At 45.3% G+C, this 23,168-nt stretch overlaps 1 protein-coding gene across 1 annotated transcript in view; it reads right to left on the bottom strand.

Moving 5' to 3' along the window:
- Positions 1–4,987: 4,987 nt before the first annotated feature.
- Positions 4,988–23,168, bottom strand: part of GLP2R (glucagon like peptide 2 receptor) — a 71,925-nt gene continuing 53,744 nt past the window's right edge. The window contains exons 11-13 of the mRNA XM_006156408.3: positions 13,424–13,562; positions 7,417–7,458; positions 4,988–6,459 (exon numbers count right to left, since the gene is read on the bottom strand). Of these exons, the coding sequence (XP_006156470.1) occupies positions 6,124–6,459; positions 7,417–7,458; positions 13,424–13,562 (517 nt within the window). The 3' untranslated portion in view covers positions 4,988–6,123. The remainder of the gene's footprint in view (positions 6,460–7,416; positions 7,459–13,423; positions 13,563–23,168) is intronic.

The following is a 23,168-nucleotide window of genomic DNA, read 5'->3' as shown; positions in this document are numbered from 1 at the left end:
CCCGGCATGAGTTTTAAGCCACCGGGTCCGGGACACGAACCGCGGTTGACTATGTGGGAGTCCAGCGACATAGCCATTATGCTAACTGCTGGTTCCCTTCAAGACTTTTTTTCAGATGCAAAGGACAGAAGACCCAGCACTATTTTTTTTGTGGTATGAATTGAAGTTTATTGACTCTTACAACTGAAATTCTAGGAGTAGTTCCAGCTTCAGGTCTGGCTTAATCCAGGTGCTCCAGCAATGTCTCAGGGTTCATGTCTCCTTCTCCTGGTTCTGCTTTCCATTGTCAGGACCATTATCAGACAGGCTTTCCCTGTGCTGGCAAGAGAGTCACCAGCAGGTCCTGCTGACTGCTTCATTATTCTTCATGGTTTCCAATTTCAGCATAAAAAAGAACCTCTCTTGCCGTCAAGAGTCGCAGCCCAAGTTCCAAGATTGCATCTCGCTGCCCTCAATTAGTTACATGCCTAGCTCTGTCCCAATATTTGGTTCCAGGAATATGTCCTTTCCTGATTGACTAAGCAGTTTAATTTATTTTCCCTCATTTAAAAACTGGTTTGAGGGCCAACTGGTGGTTAAGGCAGTTGGATCCCACATCATTGACTACATGGTTTGAGTCCTGGACCCGGCAGCTTGAAAAACACACTATGTGTGTGTGCATGTGTGCCCATAATCTCAAGAGAAGAATGGAGAAGAGGTTGTAGTGTAGCCATCCCTTCTGGGAGGTGTTTTCTCACTTCCTCTCTCTCTCTCTCTCTCTCTCTCTTTTTTTTTTTCTCTATCTTTGTCTCTGGCAAGTGCACATGCTCTATAGTAATTTTTAAAAAAATAATAAAAGCTTTTTTTTTTCTATATTCATGATAGAGCATGTGCATGCATTTGTGAGAATGTGAGAAAGAGAGAGTAAAATGCACCCTCTACAGGGTCTGGACCCATCACTCACCTTCCTCTGGTCCTTCAGCCGGTCAGGTCCTGGGCACTCATTCTCATGCTTGGCCTGTGTCAGGTAGGCCAGGAGTCCAAACCACAGTTATCACGTGGGATCCAGCTTCTTTTGAGCAGTGTATTGTCCTGCCACAGAGTCAGCCTGGCTAAGATTTCTATCCCATTCCTATAGCTGATGGTGGGGTACGAACAACTCAGATTTCATGGACTGACAATGGGAGATGTGTGGTTTCCAAGAGGAAAACCAGAGTATTATAAATATACAAAGGGTATGTTCTTAAAACAGATCTCTATTCTAGAGACCTTGGGGAAGTTCACGTCTCTGAATTCCTTCCTTGTGTACAGGTAAACTCAAGGGCAGAAACAGGTCTCATCAAGAACAACAATCCAAACTCCTCTAACCTCTGTTGTCACCTGCTCACGTAGGATGCCAGACCCTTGTGCAATGCCCACTGGACATTTCTTAGTATTCCCAGGAGGGGTCTTCCACAGATTCACTGAGAGATGTCTCAGCGTCTGATGTTGCTGCTCCCGTCCCCACATTCCCACTGCCTCTTCGGCTCCTGCATGCCCAGGTCATGTGCTGATCTCCTCAGGAGGCTTCTGGGTTAAAATCTAAATTTTAGAGTGGCCCCATGGGGAGTAGCACGTATGGTGGAAACAGCTCTTGGCATTACTTCCTACAAACAGCTCTTTTAGCTTTTGTCTGCAGCATCTCTTCTCTCACCAGGCTAGGACACTATCCATGCAGCCATGGAGACAGACACCACACTGCTGTCCACTCCACACCCATTTCTGTCCCTTAGTGGTTATACACACTTATCAGTCAAGCCCAGAGAGGTCAGTGTCTCAGGTCTCAGCTGGGATGACCATCCCTGAAAAAAACCCACAAAACTGGGCCAGTCATATCTACATTAATGATCACTTACAGTCAGGAGAATTGGTTGTTGTTATTATTGTTTTTTTTTAAGAGATTTTTTCCATAGGGCATGTGTGCTTGCCGGAGAGAGACAGAGAGGGAAAGTGAGAAATCATCCCCTAGAGAGGATAGCCACGCCGAAATCCCTTCTCCTCCGTTCTCCTCCTGGGATCTTGGGCACACATGCACATGTGCCCAGCGTGATTTTCAAACCACTGGGGCCAGAACTTGAACTGCAGTCAACCATGTGGGAGTCCAGTGACATAACCGCTATGCCATCTGCTGGCCCCGGTTGAGATTGTTCTTAAGGAAAACAAACAAACAAACAAACAAAAAACCCCACAAAACTGGGTCAACCATACCTACATTAACTATCACTTACAGTAAGGAGAATTGGTTGAGTTTGTTCTTCTGGAAGAACTTTTTTAGCTCTAAATTCTACATAGATGGAAGGTTTGGTTGTTTGAGCTTCAGCAAGGTATTTTCAGTTTACAGAGAAGGCTTCTGCTTCTTCCCCTCTGCTCAGTCTAATATTCCCAATTCTGGTCACATACTAAAATCAGTCTGGTTGATATACCACCAAAAGAATAAACAACAAAAGAAAAAAGTAGGTAAATTAATTGTACTTTATCAAAACTATAAACTTTTCTATATCAAAGCACACTATCAGGAGAGTAAAAATGCAACCCACAGAATGGGTGAAAATAAGCCAAATCAAAATATCTGATAAAGGAGTACTATCCAGAATACATAAAGAATCCCTACAACTCAATAACAACAATAAATTCCAATTTAAAAAGGAGAAAAGACTTGACTAGTCATTTCCTAAAGAAGACACACAAATGACCAATGAGAACATGAAAACGTTGTTCAGCATCATTCAACATCATTAGTCATTAAAGAAAGGCAAATTAAAGCCACATTGAGATTATTTCATAGCCATTAGGATGGTTATTTTAAAAAATGGAAAGTAAAGGTTGGCAGGGATGTGAAGTAATGGGAACATTCTGCCCTGCTGATGGGGCTATAAGATGGTGAAGCCACGGCTGAAAACAGTTTGGCAGTTCTTCAATATGTTAAGCTTAGAATTACCATATGATCTAGCAAGTCTACTTTTGGATATACCAAACATTAGAAAGCAAGGACTCAAATATATAATTATACAGCCCTGTCCATTGCAGCATTAGTCACCATAACCAAATGATGGAAAGAGCCCAAGTGTCCATTGGCAGATGAGTGGATAAACAAAATGCGGTACATACAATGCGATGGTATTTAGCCTTAATAAAGAAGGAAATTCCGACACCCGATACCACATGGATGAGCCTTGAAGACATTATGCTTAAGGAAATAAGCCAGTCATGAAAGGACACAAATCATGTGATTCTGCTTATATGTTTTATGTAGAAGAGGCAAATTTATAGAGATAGAAAGTAAAATGGTGATTAGCAGGGGCTTGTGGGAGGGAGGATGAATAGAACGCTATTGATTAATGGGTATACAGTTTCTGTTTGGGAAGATGCAAGAGTTCTGGAGAAGGATGGTGATGGTGACCGCCTAACAATGAGAATGTCCTTACTGTCACTGAACTGTACACTTAAAAATGGTTAAAGTGGTAAATTTCATTATGTCTGTTTTCCCACCCTAGAAGAAAATCACTCAAGAACTTACCAAAATACTGATGCCCATGCTCAGCTATCTGGCATTCAATCAGACTCTCTGGGATCAGGCACAACCACTGTGTTTGAAAAAAACTTCTCAGGGGACTACAATGCCAGGAGTGAGAACCATGAGCTTAGACCTTCCGGGCAACAAACACATGAATGATCTGGTGAAGCGGGGAGGAGGTCCAGAAAAAGGGAGACACTTGCCTTTGCCCTTGAGTCTGACCTCTGTTTCTGGCTCCTCCCCCTCTGTCCACTCCTCTGGTCCCTAAGGCAGTGGACCACCTGGTCACCATCTAAATACCTTAGCCCTTTTCCCACTTCCAGGCAGAAACAGTGCAGCAGGGGTGTGAGAGACCTTCAGCTTCAGTGAGAAGCAAATGTGCAAATAATCAACAAAATGCAAACCAAATGAAATACACTTGTTTTAATCATTGCCAGGACAAGAACAAGCAGAGCATGTGGCCCACTCCATTTGTGGTGTGAAGGATGGAGGACATAGTTACAAATGCTTTGGGGGAAACAAAAAGTTTCTCTTAGAAGTGGTGGGGTCATGGATAAGTTACTCCCAACAACATCTGGTGCTCCCAAGAGACATTTATATCCTGTCTCATTTAAGGAATGTATATTGAGCGCCTCCTCAGAACCAACATTGCACTGGGTCCATGCTGCGAGTACTACATGACCCCACCTTCTAGGAGCTCATCAACTGAAGAGCCAAGGCAAGGACACAAAGGAGAAAATTAGAAGGGCTTACACTTTAATGATTGAGCCATGGACAATCAAGACACCAACGAATAACCCTTTGCTTCCTTATGTATTTGCCTCATGCCTTTGCTTCCATTTCCATCCTGCAAATAAGGGTTGGGACTAAGGGTGAGGCAAGAAAGGCATTCACTTCAGACGCAAAATTTAACAGGACACCAAAAGGGTCTGTAGTCAATGTAAATTTTTTATGCATATATATAATATTAGAGATTTTTGCTATAGGGTGCATGTGTTCATTGGAGAGACAGAGAGAGACAGAAAGTGAGAAATTATTCCCAGGGGGATGGCCACATTGTAATCCCTTCTCCTCCATTCTTCTCTTGGGATTTTGGGCACACATGCACATGTGCCCAGTGTGAGTTTTAAGCCTCTGGGTCCAGGACTCACACCATGGTCAACTATGTGGAAGACCAGTGATGTAACTATTATGTCATCTGTTGTCCCCAGCATAAATATTATTTTAATGCCATAGTTTAAAAATAAAAGTTAACAATGGACTGAGCGGTGGTAACATAACTTGACTCCCATGGGATAGGTTCTGGGTTCATGTCCTTGGACCTCCCTGAGCATACCAGTGGCATGTATGCCCATAATCCTGGGTAGCTGAGACTGGGAGCAGATTGTGGTGTGAAGACCCTGTTGGGATAACTGTCTCTCTCATTCTGTCTTTCTCTCTCATGGAAAAATAAATAAGTAAACTTTTAAAAATCAAAATTAATGTTAAAAAGTCCATGGTGAAAATCAGTATTTTAGGTAGTCAGAATCACAGCTTTCACTTGCAGGAGCCGGCCTCTCTGGCCTCAACCTCATCTCCTCCTGGTTCCAGTAGAACTTTATTCTTATAAATCCTCTGTGGGCTGGAGTTTATACATTTGAATTTTTAAAATATATTGCATTCTAATATGATTTATCTTGGTCACTGACTTCTTTCAGAAATGAGTGCCTCACTGGTCTTGCTCCACTGCAAAGTACCCTTGGAAATATGAGCATTTCCAGTAAAAGACAGGATGTATGATTAAATTTGAATTTCAAATAAAACACATCCCATGGGATACATGGATAGAAGTGTGTTTGTCAGAAATTCAAATGTCAGCAAGTACCATGCATTTTATTTGGTAAGTATGGCAGGACTACCTGTAGTGGTCCTGGAAGATAAAGCAGTACTGAGTCTCACAGTAACATACCCGACCCGCTCACACATACGTTTTACACGCTATGAATTCGACACTTGTGGGTATCGACACAGTTTCCACAGGATGTTCCATTCTTGATCTTCCTTCGGAATCTTGCTTTATGATAGTGTCAGTCCGAGCCTTGCCCTAAAAAGCTTCCAGTGTATTTGCTATGTACCGTACCCAATCTCAGAAGGAAACTGCGTACCACGAGGAGGAGGAAAGGAAAAGAGACCTGCTGGCTTCTGTTTAACAGGGCCCTCTCTTCACAACAGGTCTTCCTTTGTCTTCTTCGACTATCATACACTGCATGCTTCAGAAAACCATACTGTATACCACAGTAGGGGCTTTCACTTGAAATGAATTGAATTCAAATTCATTTGAATTTAGGACCACGCCCTAGAGGCTGGTGGTCATTCTGAAAAATACATCAGTGAGAGTTATTAGTATAACAAGGGCAAGCAGAAGCTGGAAGGGCTACACGGCACCTTTTATAGGCCGTTGAAGAACCTTGAGAAAGACTTGGTGTCAAAGTAGCATGATGAATGGGAAGAAAATAATTCTGTGCTCAGCAACGTCCTGCTTTACAATCTCCTTCCTTGGCCCTCCCTCTTGGGAGTCCTCTGGAATAGAACCAGAGAGGTGAGCCACCTGCCTAAATCTCACTTTCTTCCAGAATCTCCTCCATGGTGTTGGCCAGGGTGAAGTCCCCCTCGCTGCACTCAGACAGGCTACCACCCCGGGGCCAGGCTGTCTGGCCCCGGTGGGGCCGAGTGCCCAGCTCCCCCAGACCCCGCATGGCCTGGTGCAGGAACTGCCCATTACTGAGTGAAGGCTGCCGCTTTCCGAGCTTCTCAGCACCATCTCTGCCTGAGAGCTTCTTAGGATATTTGCCCAAGAACCGGAAGTTCTTCCCCAGGACCCAGGCTCCGCAGCCTGAGTGGTCGGCTAACAGGAAGCGGACCCATTGCTTCCGCAGCTCTGCCTTCACCTGCCAGGTAAGACAAGGACAGGGTTACTGACTCGGAGTCATTCAGTCATGTGTATGTCCAGCAAATATTTACTGAGGGGTAGCTACTCTGTGCTTCTTTGGGAGAATTTACCTTCTAATTGGAGGATGCAGCCAAAGAGCAACTAAGACATGCAAGCACGCCATATAACAGTAAGGATACTGCAAGGCTGCTCAGCAGGACAGTGTGATAAAAAGACAAAAACGTGGCATGGTGTTCAGGACTGCATTCTGTCAAGGTGACACCAGAGTTGAAACCTGCCTGAAGGAAGAGGAGTCCCCACGTGAAGATATAGGAGAAGCAGCAGCGAGAGAAGAGAAGAGAGCTTTGCTGTCAAGAAGCTTACATTCTAGTGGGAGGAGACAGAAAGAAATGTTTAAACCTGGAGCAAGGGAAGAGAAGGATGAAATGAGGGTAGACATTCTACCATCTCTTAAAGACCAGAGAAAACACCTGTTCCACCTCTGCCCTAACCCTTTCAAGCCTTTTCTCCAGTAGAGGCCATGATGGCTGAGACTATGCAATAATATTAATAATGAAAATGATCATAATCCCAGGTGTTGAGCCTTTACGGTGTGCTCAGTAAAGTGGCCGAGGCAACACTGTAAAGTAGGACATAGCTCCTAGGTGGGTGAACCAAGGCTGGAGTTTTTTGATTCCAAAGTTCGTTTCCTCCATCACATTTCAATATTCCTGGCATGATCCCAACAGGCAAGGGCTCAATTCTGAGCTTCTTTATACCCATTTCGACACCTTTTCCCCTTTGTCTAAGCTGCCTCCTGTTCTCTCCACTGGGTGCTAATAATATGAATCTGTCCCAGTACTCTCTGGTCACCGCACATTCCCACAGCACTACTACATAAAGAGAAACACCTGTGGGCAGCAGGATTCCAGCCCAGGGCTCACTTGAAGCTAGGATGGTAGCACAGAAAACTTACCTCTCCACTGGCAAAGCCGTACTGCCAGGCCACGAGGAATCCCTGGAAGGAAAGACATGGCATGAAACTTGACTCTGCAGAAGATGTGACTAAGAGTTTCCAGTCAAGTCCAAAGGACTGCCTTAGTCCAAAGACCCTCAAGAAGAGATGTGCAACTCCATTGCTTACATCAGCTAGAATTAGTCAAAATGGTTACATTAACTTGGATCTCTAAGGTGTCTTTTCTTTGACACACATGACCCCATCAGCCTAGGTATTTGCTTAGGTTAGCTCACAGGTACACATAGGTCAATTATAGTTACATTCCAAAGACCCTAAGTCATTCACTTATTTGCACAAATATGAGGGGATTTCAGAAGACCATGAAAAATTTGCACTATGAACAAACTATTAATAATTTCAACAAGTTTTGTACCAAAATTAACTCATACCTTATTAATACTTCCATTTTTCTATGAATATCTTGAAGTCCCCTTGTATTAAGCAAGGCCTCTGTCCCTTTCTACATGCCTACAGTGGGCATTGACTTTTTTTTTCTTTTTTTTTTTTTTTTTTTGCCTGACTTGCATCCTTTTCTTTTTTGTAGACAGACTTTCTCCTAAGCAGGCAGCCTGGCTGTCAATCACATGGTTCCCATGTTCTAGGATGGCTGTCCCCTTAATAATCAGCCCAATAATCAGCCCAAATGGGCCTATGTTCTAAGCAGAGCCATTCAGAGTTCTTGCCACTGGGGAAGAAGTGAGGATGGCATGCTTTCCTCTTACATTTGCAACCCCTATAGATGGTTACGCCTAGAGACGCTGGTGGGCAAATTCTCAGCTCCATGGCCAGAGCCCATCTGAGGGTGAAGCCAACACTGAGAAAAGCAGAGGCTGGAGACAGTGACAGACTGATTTCCGATGATGTTGTTTGAGTTCCAGGATCCAGCTAATGCTTGATTCTGAAATTTTCATTATGTGAAGTGATAAAAACCGTTTCCTCTTATGACAGTATTTATTTTGAAAAGATAGATAATTTCCCACAAGCGTTTCCCTATTGAACTTAGAATAAAACCAAGTCTCCTGACCATGGAAGGCCATAGGTGATTTGGGCTTCCTGTGTCACTAAGTTACTGACTCCATCTTGGACTGCAATACCCTTCATTCACTCTTTTTCAGCCACCAAAGGCCATTTGACTTCCTCTAGCATGTCAAGCGTGTGTATTAGGTATGTACTGCTATGTAACTTCATGGATAAAAACAGTAAAAATTTATCCTCACAACATTTTTTATGGCTAAGAATCTGGCAATAGATTAGCTAGGTGTCCTGACTCAGTGTCACTTGAAAGTTGCAGTTAAGATGTTGGTTGGGGGCCAGCAGATGAATGGTGGTAAAGGTGCTGGACTCCCACATGGTTGACCACGGTTCAAGTCCTGGACCTGGTGGCTTGCTTTCTCAGTTTACCTCTCTCTCCCCCTGCCTCCCTCTGGTGAGCACAAATGTTGTGTAGCAAATTTAAAATAATAATAAATAAAATTAAATAAGATACTGATTGAAACTGCGGTTATCTGAAGACTTGATTTGCTTCTGATGTGGATCATGTGCTGTCAAATGGTGCTGCTGGTCATTGGTACGAGGTCTCAGTCTTTCTCCACAGTACTGCTCAAGCTCCCTCATGACATGGCAGCTGGCTTCCCCTAGACAAGGTGATCCAAGAGAACATGGCAAAAGCCACCACCTCTTTTATGACCTAGCCTCAGGATTCACCATCATCATGTTCGCCATATCCTCATGGTCACATAAGTCAACCCTATTCAATGTGGGACGGGATGCCTCACATTGGTACCAGTTCATCGTTTCCACACACACAATCTCATCAAAGTTTCAACCCTGGTGTGGTTGGAAAGATAGGTCATATTTGCCTCTGGGCATGTGATATATGAAGAACTGGCTTTCAGTGTGCCAGGATTCTCAAAAACAAGTTGGCAAAAATAGGCTTCCACATGACAAATCTTTCTTTTCATTTTCTCGGGTTATTACATCACTGTTTGGGAACATCCTGGAGTCTGCTTCTCATTCTAGATAAAGCAAGTGTGGAGGGAGTGGGTCCCACAGAACATATGGCTCTCACTTCATATATCACCAATGCTTGGCAATCTCTCCAGAGCTCTGTTTGGTAGAGGAGGCTGGTGAAACTCTCCAAGCAGAAGTCCTTGGAAGTGTGAAGGACCCTCCAAAGCAACAAGGAAAGGAAGCTGGGCTAATGCCTATTATTTATTTCTCTCTCTCTTTTTTTTTTTTTTGCATTTTTTTAAGAGAGATTTTTACTATAGGGTGTGTGCACTCACCAAAGAGACAGAGAGACAGAAAGTGAAAAGTCACCCTCCCCCCCAGGGGGAATGGGCATACCACAATCCCTTCTCCTCCATGTTCTTCTCAGGATATGGGGCACACACATTCAGCATGAGTTTCAAGCCAGTGGGTCTGAGACTCGAACAGTCGGCCATGTGGGAGTCGAGCAGTATAACCACTATGCCATCTGCTGGTCTGGTCTTTCTATTTTTTAAAGTTTATTTATTTATTTCATAAGAGGTAGAGAGAAAGAAACAGAGACTCATCCTTAATAGGGTCCTACACTGTAATCTCCCCACCCCTCCAGCCTTCCCAGCCGGCCAGGATCATGAGCGTGCTTGCCTGTCATGAACAGGTCAGCTGGGAAACCAAACCTGTAATCTTCCATATGGACCCAGCATGGCTTCAGCAGCTTGTTACTGCTGTGTCACCAATAGGCACCACTGTGCCTATTCTCACTGATTCCTACAGTGGAGCCACTAAAATATGTCCACCGACTGTGCCCCACACACTTGTCCACGCTGCTCCCCTCTGCCTGGTGAGATGAAGGAAAATAGTGCAGTATTCAGAAGGTGGGAGGTCTCTGCCCATACAGAAGCCCTCTAAGTGTGTTTTCTGGCTAAGTCCTTATACTAAACACTCAGTACAGTCAACATGACTCCTTGTGTTCAACTGTGCAAGCAGCTTAGCAGAGCTTTAGCTGGTTACAAGACCAAATATCTATTGTGGCAGCCAGTCTCTAGAGATGATCCAGTGAGTCCCTCTTCTCTGTAGGCTCATGCCACTCCTCACATCAAAAAGTGGACCTTGGGCCAGCTGGTGGTGTGGTGGTTAAGCTATCTGGATCCTCCATGGCCAACTGTACAGTTTGGACCCAGTGGCTTGAAAAACATGCCAGGCATGTGTACATGTGTGCCCAAATTCCCTAAAAGATATAGAAATGGAGGAGAAGGGGTTGCAGCATGACCATTCCCCATAGGAGATGCTGTCTTGAGTTCCCTCTCTCTTTCTCTCTGGAATGGGCACACTCCCTCTAGCAAGTTTTTACAAAGTTGGGGGAGGGGATCCTGTTTTCCCTCACCTTTAATCTAGAATGAGCTCATGACTCTTTTCACTGACACGATGTGGTGAAAGTGAAATTCTAGATATACACAAACTTCTGAGCCTGTGCTTTTAGAGGACTGGAAGTTTCCATTTCCTCCCTCTTTGAACATTTGCTCTTGGAATGCTCCGAGAGTCCAGCTGTCATGCTGTGAGATGCCCAAGACATGTGGAAAGGCCACGTGGTGGAGAACTGAGGCTCCCTGATGCATGGTTTTAGTTGAGCTCCCGCCAACAGCTAGCATCAATACCTAGTCCTATGAGTGAACCACCCGAGAAGTTCAAGTCCAATAGAGTCTTTGGATATTTGCAGCCCTCGCCCAAAATGACATGTACCAAAAGGAACAGCCCCTCTGAGTTCAGACAGTCCAATCTACAGAAATATTAAAAATAATAAAGCTCTTATTGCTTTAAACATAGTTTGCCATGCAACGACAGACAGCTACATTTTTTCCCAGGCCAGAGGAGTCTGCTAGGTTAGGAGTCTTAGAAACCTGCCCCACATAGCTTCACATGGATGTCTGGCTCGCAACTGGTCTTGGGTATGTGACGTCAAGTGATCAGGGCTCTCGCTGATCACATCCTCAGAGGAGAAAAGGCCACCAAATACTATTGAGATAACAGCTGCAGGGTTCTCGTTTTGTTTGTTTTTATGCTGAGATTACCATTTAAAGATTAAGGCCAAGCAACATGGGAAATTCAAATTACTAAATTTTAGCTTTTGAGATCCCCTAAAGGTTGAAAAACAATGTATTTTCACAAGGAAACATGTCTCTCCTGTGTTGTCCAGCTACTAACGTCAGCGCTTACGTTTAAATTTTGGTTTTAACTTTAGATCTAATCTCCTGTTCCTGTTTTCAATAGCTTAATGATCAGCCAATGACTGATCAGAGTTGGACTCAAACTCTCTGAGCCAACACATTTCCGATACGCTTTGCTAATGGACCTGCGTGTCACTCGGGGACACAGGCAAAGCTCAGGGGGTTACAAGTTGTCTCTAGTTTTTCGTTTTCACCAAGCTCTGGCTTGTCTCTCTGTGAGGGCAGGAACTCATCTCCAACCAGAGCTGAGTGGAGAGCCTCTCTGGTTCCTCCTGAGTGTACGTGGAAGCCCTGGGCATGGACGCTGCCTGCAGTTTACCTGAGAAGAGAGGTGGGAACTTACCAGGGCCCACCCTGGCTGTCTAATTCCTGAGCCTCCCTGTTGAATTTCTAGCTTTAAGGTTTTAGGATCCCTGAACTGCCACATAAGAAGTTCCGTTCTCAGGGCCAGCAAGTGGTGTAGTGGTTGAGGCACTGGACTCCCACAAGGCAGACTACTGTTCAAGTCCCAGACCTGACAGCTTGAGAATCCCAAGAAGAAACTGGAGAAGAAATTGCAGCGTGGCCATCCTCCCTGGGAGGTGATTCCTCACTTTCCCCCTCTCTGTCTCTCTCTGGCGAGTGCATGTGCCCTACGACAAAAATCTTCAAAATAGAAGTTCAGCTCCCCTGTGGAGAGACCATAAGGAAAGAACACATGAAAAGTGAGAGACCTAAGACTATCTGGAAGAGGGACCAGCAGGTGCTGTGGTGGTTAAGTCACTGTCCTCTCATGTGGCCAATCACAGTTCGAGCCCTGGATCCAGCTACCTGAGAATCACATGGAGCACATGTGTGTGTGAGTGTGCCCCAAATCCCAACAGAACAGAGGAGTGATTTCTCACTTTCCTTCTCTCTGTCTCTCTCTCTCTGGTGAGCACATGCACCCTATAGCCCCCCCCAAAAAAAACTAAAATAATAATAATGATAATAATAATTATTGTAAGGAAGAAAGGAACATAACTGACAGTGAGAAATGAGGAACCAGAAAATTCTACCCAAATAAAGCCAGTGACAGCCACTTGAGCCATCCTGGCTTAGGCACTAAGTGTGACTGAAGAAATTGTTCTAGAAGTTCCAGGCACAGCAGGCACCTTAGAAGCAGGGGTTAGCCGTTCCTACAATGTCCTGCTGGATTCCTGGCTCCCAGAATCACGAGAAGCAAAAAAACATTCTTCCAATTTTAAGCTACTCAGTCATGGATGACAAGTTAAGCAATGGATAACTAAACTCTCCAGGTAGGTTCACCACACTCAGCCCCTCATTTCGAGTTTCAGCCCCCATAATCTGTCAAGGTTCAAAAGCTTCCTGGTCTGGTCCACAGAACATGTCGCAACAGACCCTACAAGTTGCGACATGTTCTGTGTCCATGTCACCCAAAGCCCAATGTTCATTTTGCACAGTGCTCTCGGAGAACACGGCGAAAATAGGCCCTTAATGAAGGGCTTCATGTTAACTCACGGCTAACAAGAGCATGAGTCACCCTCACCATCACAGCCCAGGAGAAAGCACCTGTCCCTTCTTAGTCACTAATCATGCTGGCAGACTTAAGGCAGCCTTTTCCCCTCAGCTCTCCCCAGGGCCCTCCCCCACAAAGCCTGCCGATGACATCATTCTATTCTCATCCCTGGGCTCTCGGTGCTGAGCTGGTTTGAACTGCTCACGTTTTGTTCTCTCCAGAGCGCGGGCACCATGGTTCAAAGGCTTCTACTTACATGGAAGGAGCTCAATGTCAACTGAATGAACAGTCGTACAAGTTTTGAAAAGCCTTGGACTTGATCATCGGTGATGAAAGAGAAGAGGACCTCGTGAACACCCAATAAAGGAATGAGGACCAGCGCTGATTTTGCCAATCTGTAAATAATAACCAAATAATCGTCATGAGGGCCACTCTGGGGCTGGGCAGCACTTCCTGCTCTTCTACACATGCCTTTGCTGTAGCTCTTCCCATATTGATAAGTAGCCGATCTCCCGTTTGGTCTCCTTGACTGCACATCGAATGCTTAAGGTCACGATGGTGTTCACTGTGGCAGCCCTACACCTCACTCGTAGTAGATGCTCAGGGAACATGAATGAATGAATGAATTTGCTCATACAGCTATCATGCACCTACAGGTCTTGATGTGTTTCCTGATGCATAGACTCTCATGCAAGTAGCTGTCACCCTGTGCCACTCCACTCCTAGCAGGTTTGACACTTTTCCTTTTTTATTAAAGTTTATCTCCTGAGAGAGAGAGGAGCCTTCCACACAGTTCCTCCCCTGAACTGAGCAGCCAGCCAGAATCATAGACACATCTCGTCCATCCACGTAGACCTGGGTGTGAAGCTGGAACCTTCCCATCTGGCCCCCGGCATCACTCAGCAGTGCCTTCACTGCCTGTGCTACTGCAGCTGGGCCCACCAGGTTCTTAAGGTCTGGCTCAAGATATTCCCCTGTCTGCCTAAGAAGGGAGAGGAAATGGGTTCGGGTCCCGCAGACACTAAGTGGTGAATCCCAGCCTAGAGGAGGGGCTTTGAGGAGACACTCAGGGGTGTATATTCCATGCGGGGCTTTCTTACCAGCCCTCTGCTCTCTCTCGACCCTGGCGACAGGAAGGGCCGCAGGCAACGAAAACCTGATCCTCCTCATAAAAGTGCCATGCGGAGGTTTACTGTTGTATACACGCTGCACAAAAAAGACAAACACGCCTTCGTCCACCCACGTGTAAAGTGCACAGCTGGGGCCCAAACGCTCCCAACCAGTGCTTCCCAAATGTGGCCAACTGTCAAAATTCCTTACAGAGATCTAAAAAAAAAAGTGTAAATAAATATATATATATATACACACACACACATATATATATGTCAACTGAGTCCAAACCTCCAGAGATTAGGTCGTGGGAATGTGAAATTTTAAGGAGTGCCCCATGAGATTCTGATAAGTAGAAAGGTTTAGGAGTAGCTGCTCTTTCTTACTGAGCTGCTTCTTGATATAAAACTAGCTATATTAGCAAAGGTGACTCATACTCAAGTACAAACAAAACCACTGCCTTATACACACTGGAAAACAGGAACTTAACTCTAATGATTTTTTTAGCCCACATCATATCTCTTAAAGGGCCAGACCAGGAAGAGGGTTCCCCCCAAACACCTCGGAGAAACACGCCTTCGTCCACCCACGTGTAAAGTGCACAGCTGGGGCCCAAACGCTCCCAACCAGTGCTTCCCAAATGTGGGCAACTGTCAAAATTCCTTAAAAGAATTTAAAAAAAAAGTGTAAATAAATATATATATATATACACACACACACATATATATATGTCAACTGAGTCCAAACCTCCAGAGATTAGGTCGTGGGAATGTGAAATTTTAAGGAGTGCCCCATGAGATTCTGATAAGTAGAAAGGTTTAGGAGTAGCTGCTCTTTCTTACTGAGCTGCTTCTTGATATAAAACTAGCTATATTAGCAAAGGTGACTCATACTCAAGTACAAACAAAACCACTGCCTTATACACACTGGAAAACAGGAACTTAACTCTAATGATTTTTTTAGCCCACATCATATCTCTTAAAGGGCCAGACCAGGAAGAGGGTTCCCCCCAAACACCTCGGAGTGAAAGAAGCAGACACAGTGTCACCAGCACTACATGGGCAGTGTCTGCAGTTTGTTTGCAATCCTTGGAGAGAGAGAGCTCTCTATACATCCCATGGCTGTGAGGGCCATTCAAATTCAATGCTATCAATGAGTCAAAGAAATGTCACCTTTGTGCCCTGAAAGACTGGAATGCCAGGAAGAGCCCAGCGGGAAGCACCATGTGGGGGCAGCTCCCAGCCCCATGGGCTTTGTGTAACAGCTGAATCCCCAAGAGAGACTGATGAGGGGGAGACAGAGTCGGAGGCTACATGGTCGTATGGTTTTCCAGAGCCGAGCTCCGATCTGCTCCTGCTCCCACATCCACCTATGTGGGAGTCACTCAACTAAGGCAAGATTAATGTTCTCCCAAGGAGAGAATCTTTTAAGAGTTTTCTTTACCTCCAGGAATGTTTTTTAAACCCATTGGCTCCGAGGATGGAAAGTGGCAACCATGGGTTTCATTAGACCTGCAGATAGGTTTTACTGAGGCTACAGAGTGATTTTTGCTATTGGATTTGTCTTTAAACAATGAGTGCTCAAGGAAAGATGTTCATATGAGGTCAGCAGGTGGTGTGGTGGTTAAGGAGCTGGACTTTCACATGGTCGACTGAGGTTTGAATCCTGGACCTGGTGGCTTGAAACTTATATTGGGCACCTATGTGCGTGTGCCCAAAATTCCAAGAGGAGAATGGAAGAGAAGGGATTGCAGCGTGGCCATCCCCACTGGGGCATGATTTCTCACTTGCCCTGTCTCTTTCCAGTGAGTGCACATGCCCTATGGCAAAAACAAAACAAAACAAAACCACTGATTTCCAGTTTCTTTTGAAAACTGGGAATATCTGGCAACACTGGGATCAAATTTTTTCTGGGTGATCATTGGCTTACCTACAGTAGGTGGAGGCTGCCCCTTTAGAGTGAACCTATGATCTCAAGCCCTACCAACCTGTACTACTCAACCTGTCTTACTTGCTTAACTTTCAAGTGTTGGAATTTGTGGCCCTTGCTCTGGATTATCCAGGGTATAATGATATGCACAAACAGACCCATGTCTTCCCATCAACTTATTCTGGAGTCATGTTATGGTGTTATGCTGTTTTTGATTTTTCCCTCTTTTTTCAAGACAGAATGCATGTGCACTCACATGAGAGAAAAAGAGAGAGAGCAGTGAGCATCCTTCACAGGGTCTGGTGATACCACAATCCCCAGTCTTCCAGCCATCAGATCTGGGGCCCTGGCTTGCATTTTCAGCATGATGCAGGTCAATCGAGCCAGGGATTCAAACCCTGGGTGCCATGTGGGATCTACTTTCTCTTAAGCAGTACATTAGTACATGCCATGGAGCCAGCTGCATTCTATTTTTTTTTTTTTAAATAAGCTTCCTATTTTGGAATAATTTTAGATTTGTAGAAAAGTGACAAAAGGGGCCAGTCCATGGCATGCTATTAAGGCGGCTAGATCCCACATGGCCAACTTTGTGGTTTGAGTTCCAGAGCCAGTGGCTAGAAAACCATGCTAGACACATGTGTCAGCATGCCCAAAATCCCCAAAGGAGAAATGGTGAAGGGATTGCAGTATGATCACTCCCCTGGGGTGCTTTCTCACTTTCTTTCTCTTTCTCTCCAGTGGGTACACACACCCTCTGGCAAATTAAAAAATAATTTTCTCACATACTCTTCACTCAGCGACCCTTAATGGTAAACACTACATAACAACGGCACATTTGTCAAAACTCAGGAACCGGGGGACCAGGAGTTGGCATAATGGCTATATTGCTGGACTCCCTTGTAGTCGACCGTGGTTCAAGTCCCGGGCCTGGTGGCTTAGACTCACGCCAGGCGCGTGTGCGTGTGTGCCCAAGATCCCAAGAGGAGAATGGAGGAGAAGGGATTGCGGCGTGGCCATCCCCCCAGGGGGTGATTTCTCACTTTCTGTCTCTCTGTCTCTCTCTGTCTTTCTGGCGAGTGCACGTGCCCTATAGCAAAAACCTCTCCAAATACAAAAACAAAAACAAAAAAAACCTAAAGACTAAACACCAAACTTTACATACACTTCATCCATTTTGCGCCCTGGTCCTTCCACATTCCAGGATCCCATGCTACATTTAGTATGCAATGATTCTTTTAAAGAACAACCATCTTTTTATGAAGTTTTAGGCCATGCTAGTACCTCCCTCCACTCTCGATGGAGGCAAGAAGGGATTCTCCACTTTATTCTAATTTCTCTTTAGACAAAGTACTATTTGTGTTCCTGCTCAGATGAATATCTGTAAATAGCTATGACGGTTTACTCTAATGGGCTGTGTTTATGTTTATTTTTGCCCTTAATCATTTGTTTATTTAAATGGTTCGGTTTATTACAGTCATTTAACTCTTCAACAAATGCTGATGAGCATGTGTTCTGGCACGTGAATGAGTACAGAGCAGTGAGGCATCATGACCAAAGGCAGGAGAAGGTTCAGGGGTACACTCCAGGCCTGAGTTCATATACCGGTGTCATTAATTATTAGCAATGCGATTTGTGCATTATTTTTTCACTTTTTTTTTTAAAGAGATTTTTGCTATAGGGCATGTGTGCTTACCAGAGACAGACAGGGAAACACAAAGAGAGAAATCGCCACTGAGGGGGATGGTCACGCCATCCCCATTTTCCTCCATTTTCCTCTTGAGATTTTTTTTTTGGAGAGGTTTTCGCTATAGGGCGTGTGCGCTCACCAGACAGACAGAGAGAGACATAGAGACAGAAAGCGAGAAATCACCCCCCAGGGGGGATGGTCACGCCGCAATCCCTTCCCCTCCATTCTCCTCTTGGGATCTTGGGCACGCACGCACACACGCCCGGCGTGAGTTTTAAGCCACTGGGTCCAAGACGTGAACCGCGGTTGCCTACGTGGGAGTCCAGCGACACAGCCATTACGCTAACTGCTGATCCCCCCTCTTGAGATTTTGGACATGCACACACACACACACCTGGCATGAGTTACAAGTCACCCGGTCTGGGACTCGAACTCAGCCATGTGGGAGTCCAGCACCTTAACCACTCTGCTACCTGTTGGCCCCGATTCGTGCATTATTTAGTCCCTTCATCTGTTAGTTCCCTCATCTGTAAAAAGAGGATGGTGCTAATAAGCTCCTACCTGAAAGGGTCATTGTAAGGATTTAACAAATAACATTTACATAAACCCTTTGAATAAATAATATCTAATACATGATAAATGACTGATCAAATTTTAAATAAGCTATAAGTGGTTTACAGCTTCAGTAACTTTGATCAATTTCATTAGTGATATTTTTAGTCTTTTATTGCTGATGGGGTTCAGAATGTGCTACCCCAAAATATAGTACCTTGGCATACCGAGTAATTTAAAGTGAACGAATCCGAGAACAGTACAGAAGCAGCAATATCTCTGACTTTCTCCTGCTGTTCTCAAAACAACAGTCACAAGACAGAGGAAGGATTTCCTGACCTTCTAATGAAGAGGGTGTAAGACCCTCGCCTGCAAGGTGCCTTCCCTACCCCTGGAGGAGAGGAATGTCCTTGTCTCGGAAGACACAGGGACACAGAAGAACGTGAACAGGCCTGGTTAAATCCCTCCAGGTTACTATCATTTGGTCATAGCCCTTCTGTCCAGTGGTATCTCTCTACAGCTGTCCGCTCCTCATTAAACACCGCATAAAAATAAATACGTTTGACCATCCCTTCGAGTCATTTTTTCTTTCCGCAAAGGCTCCCATGTCACAGAAAGCTTATTAAATGAATGAGTATGCTTTTTCTCCTTTGAATCTGTCTTTGTTTGATTTTCAAACCCAGGCAGAACCTCTAGGAAATTGAGGGAAATCTTTGCCTACCAGAAAGTCCTTTCAGAAAGGACTCTGGGTTTTAACGTGTTCAAAAATGGCCCTCCTTGGGAGTGGTAGATGGCATGGTGGTTAGGGTGCTGGACTCTCACACAGCTGCCTGCAGTTTGAGACTTGGACCTGGCCATTTGCTTTCTTTCTCTTTCTGTCTTTCTCTGGTGGGTGAGTGCATGTGCCTTATAGCAAATTAAAATAAATAAATACGTACGTAAATAAAATCATTGTTTTTAAACATGACCATCCTTTATAAATACATTAAAAGTTCCACCCCAGGGGCTGGCAGATGGCATAGTCGTTGGGGGCGCTGGACCCCTACATGGTTGACCACAGTTCAAGTCTGGTGACTTGCTTTCTCACTTTCCCTCCCTCTCTCTCTGTTTCTCTCTCACTCTCTCACTCTGTCCCTCTCTGGTCAAATTAAAATAAATAATGTCAAATAAAATAATTCTTTTAAAAAAAAGTTCCACCCCATACCTCACAAGGAAAGTTAAAACCGTTTATCTAGAAGAGAGCTGTTTCTGTACTGGGAACCACAATGAATAGAGAACTCTGACAGAACTGGAGTGCTGGTCTCTGTCTGTGATCTAAGGGCCTTGCTTGTCCCATTTGTAGCCCCGAGGTTCCCCCCTCACATGTGGCTTCACGCTTCCTCTCAGAGCCAGACAGATGGGACATTTACTGTTTCCGCTGCTAATGGTGGAAGCCCAGGACCCAGTCAAAGACTTCAGAAGGTTCTCCAGCTCCTAGCAACTTGTCTCTCTGGCAGAACCTAACTGTGTTTAATTTAAACTTTCCTAAAATATACTGCTGGAGGGAGGCCAGATCTTGAGAGTTACGTTCTGAAAGTTCTCCAAATCCTGGAGAGCTGGAGGCCGCCTGGACCTCCTGGTGTCTGGGTGAGGTGGATTGGGCTCCATCAACCCTTCCTCCTTACTCTAGTAGACTGCTTTAAGGGGAAACAAATATGGAGGGGGACAGGGAAGGAGAGCGAACTTCCACTGTGGAAGAGAGCAGTGTGAGCTGGGATCATGGATGAACCCTGGCGTGACAGTAAGCCGCCCTCCTAGAACTTGGAAACGGGGGAACTAGCACTGCTTACTGAGGTGAAGTAGGCAAGTGAACTCATAAATGCTGTGGGCCTCCCCAGTCCAGGGAGTGATAGAAGGTCACCTGGGTGTGGCTCAAGAGATATGTCCTTGACCTTTTTTTTTTTTTTTTTTTAAGTTTATAACATTTCTTCCATGAAGAGAGACATACAGAAAATGAGAGAGAGAGAGAGAGGGAAGCACCCCAACAGGGTCTTATGTCACACTCCACCCATGGTCTCGGCCAGCTCAGATCAGGAGAAGGCATGCGTGTGTCCATAGTATACTCAGGTTGCAATTCTAAGACCTTTCCTAGGTCCAGTGGGGCCAGTTGCATTACTAATGATCCACAGCCTGGCCCCATTTGCTAATGAATAAGCATAAGCCAGTCAACTGTATTGCAGTCCGCATGAAAAAGAGCAAGTACTCAGAAAGGGGATGGCCAACCAAAACAGTGGGGAAATGCACAACGGAGGAAATTCCCCACACTTATCCCACCCGGCTCTGTGAGGGTGCACTGGCTCTGGGGAATGAACCTCCTTCTCAGTAGGTAGGTGGTGCTGTGGGCCAGTGGTGGTTTCTCAGACCATTCTCGGCCATCCTTCAACACTGACTACTCTGCTCCGATGACGTGATCACCCAGCAACATTCCAGCGGGGTCTTCTAGTGTCTAGAATAGGGAACTTTGGGAGGAAAATAGGCACTAGAAAGGATTGCCCTACCTCTACTCTTACTTTTGAGACTTTCAAAATGAGTATGGCCTGGTTTATATACATGAGTTTCTTGTGAGTTCAGCTGGTGTCAGTCAGCCCTTCAAAGTCTCAGCCACCGAGGAACGCTGATAAGTCCAAAGTACGGTCTCCAGGTGGGATGACTCACTAAGGCAAAGCATCTCACCTGGGGTGGCAGGCATGTACCTAAATTATTTTATTCAGGCTTTTGCTTTAAATAGGCGTGGGAGGAAGGAAAAGGTGTTTCTAGGCAGATTGTACATGCCAGCCAGGGTTACTCTTTGACTCCCCAGAGCAGTCATCCTAAATCATTGCTTAGCCATTAGAGTTTCCCAGTATTTTGATTTACCCTTCCCCAGATCAATGGCTCCCAAGTGGTTGCAGATACTCCAGAGCTGTGTAAGGCAATCTATTTGATGCTAGAGGAAAATACAATACTAGAAATAGTAGTTCTCTGTGTATTAATTTTTATCTATCCTCTTTAACTTTCTATTTTTGGTGTACCTTATAATGTATACATGAGTTCATTAGACCAAGTATCTAAATGATGAGGAATATGCTCAAAATGTCTTGACTGATAGAGATGTATGATAAAAAATTTGCAAACCACTGTCTTGGATAACTCTAGAGGGGACTCTGAAAAAAAATATTGAGGTTACTTAGAAATACATTCATGATGGTCCTACGAGAGGAGTCCATGTATTACATTTTTTTAGAGGTTTTTGCTCTAGGGCACGTGCGCTCACCAGACAGACAGAGAGAGAGAGAGAGACAGAAAGCGAGAAATCATCCACCAGGGGCCATGGCCACCCCACAATCCCTTCTCCTCCATTCTCTTCTCGGGATCTTGGGCATGCACGCACATGTGCCCGACGTGAGTTTTAAGCCACCGGGTCCGGGACGCGAACCGTGGTCAACTACATGGGAGTCCAGCGACATAGCCATTACGCTAACTGCTGGTCCCTCCATGTATTACTTCACTAGAGCATTTGACCCAGGGGTCCTCCTTTCTGGATGAGGATCGGTATCTGCTGGGGAATCTCTGTAAGAAATCCACATGGTGGGCTTCCATCCCTAACTCACTGAGTGAAAACACCCAGGGATGAGGGTCACAGGCTTACCATTGGCAGACTCTCAGGCAATGCTTGCAAGTAGTCAGGTGGAAACTACTGCTGGGGTCATTTGGGTTTGGGGCATGGGGACACAAAACATCGCTTCTAGGTTCAGATTCTGAGTCCCTTGTGATACGTCTTCTCCCTGTTCCTGACTCCTGGGAGTACTAGTCTTTGTTCAGTTTCTGGGGCACCCTGGTTTGCCCTGCACCTTGTTATTGAGAAGACTTTGTTTCCTGAAGACAACCAAGCAGCGTGGACAAGAGAAGCTTGGCTTGGTCTTAAAGCTCCACTCTCAGAGCGTGGTGAGAGGCCCAGCCTTGGGAAGGAGCCAACAAGACTGTTCAGCCACTTGGAGGCTCTACCAGAGGCGCCAAGACAGACAGTGTGACTCTCTGGGGCCGGGGCCAGGCCAACTCCCCAGGGCTAGGGGTTTCTGCAAAATATTTAGACCAAAGCTCCAACCAGAATACGGTATGTACTGCTCAGTCCTGAACTGGGGATGTTTACCCTTCTGGGCCTCCTGGAGCAGAGTTTTAGGAAGACAGGATCTGGGGTCTAGATCCTGATTAGACTGAACCATCCATATGTACAACATCCTTGAATCCTCAGAATAAATAGGAGTTGGGTCTGCAGTCATGCTCTCAGTTTACACACTGGGAAGCGGGCCAACGGGTCCAAGCCACTTGCCTAAGGTCAGTCAGCAAGTCCGGGGTCCTGGCTAGCACCCCCTTCTGACTTGTGCATCATGTCAACATCCCAGTCCTTAGTGAAGCAGAAGGCAATCTCCTCAAAGACAGGGTCCACACGGTATTCACCTTTTGTGCCAAGCACAGTGTCAGGCACGTTGCAAATGTCCGTTAATGTTTGTAAGATAATGGGAAAACTGCCTTCCCAGCACCTGGGTCAGGCCTCAGAGTGAGAGACAGGGCTGGAGCCATCTTCACGCTTGCTCTCTGCCCTGGCCGGCTGTGTGTGTTAGAATGTCTACTCTTAGACCTACTCTGGGTTAAAACTCTACTGAAATGCCCATGCCACATAGAAACCAAAGAATAACTAGGGAAA

Source organism: Tupaia chinensis, unplaced genomic scaffold (genome assembly GCF_000334495.1).
Source record: "Tupaia chinensis unplaced genomic scaffold, TupChi_1.0 Scaffold000493_1, whole genome shotgun sequence".
Lineage (NCBI taxonomy): Eukaryota > Metazoa > Chordata > Mammalia > Scandentia > Tupaiidae > Tupaia > Tupaia belangeri.
This window is presented reverse-complemented; position numbering and strand designations above follow the sequence as displayed.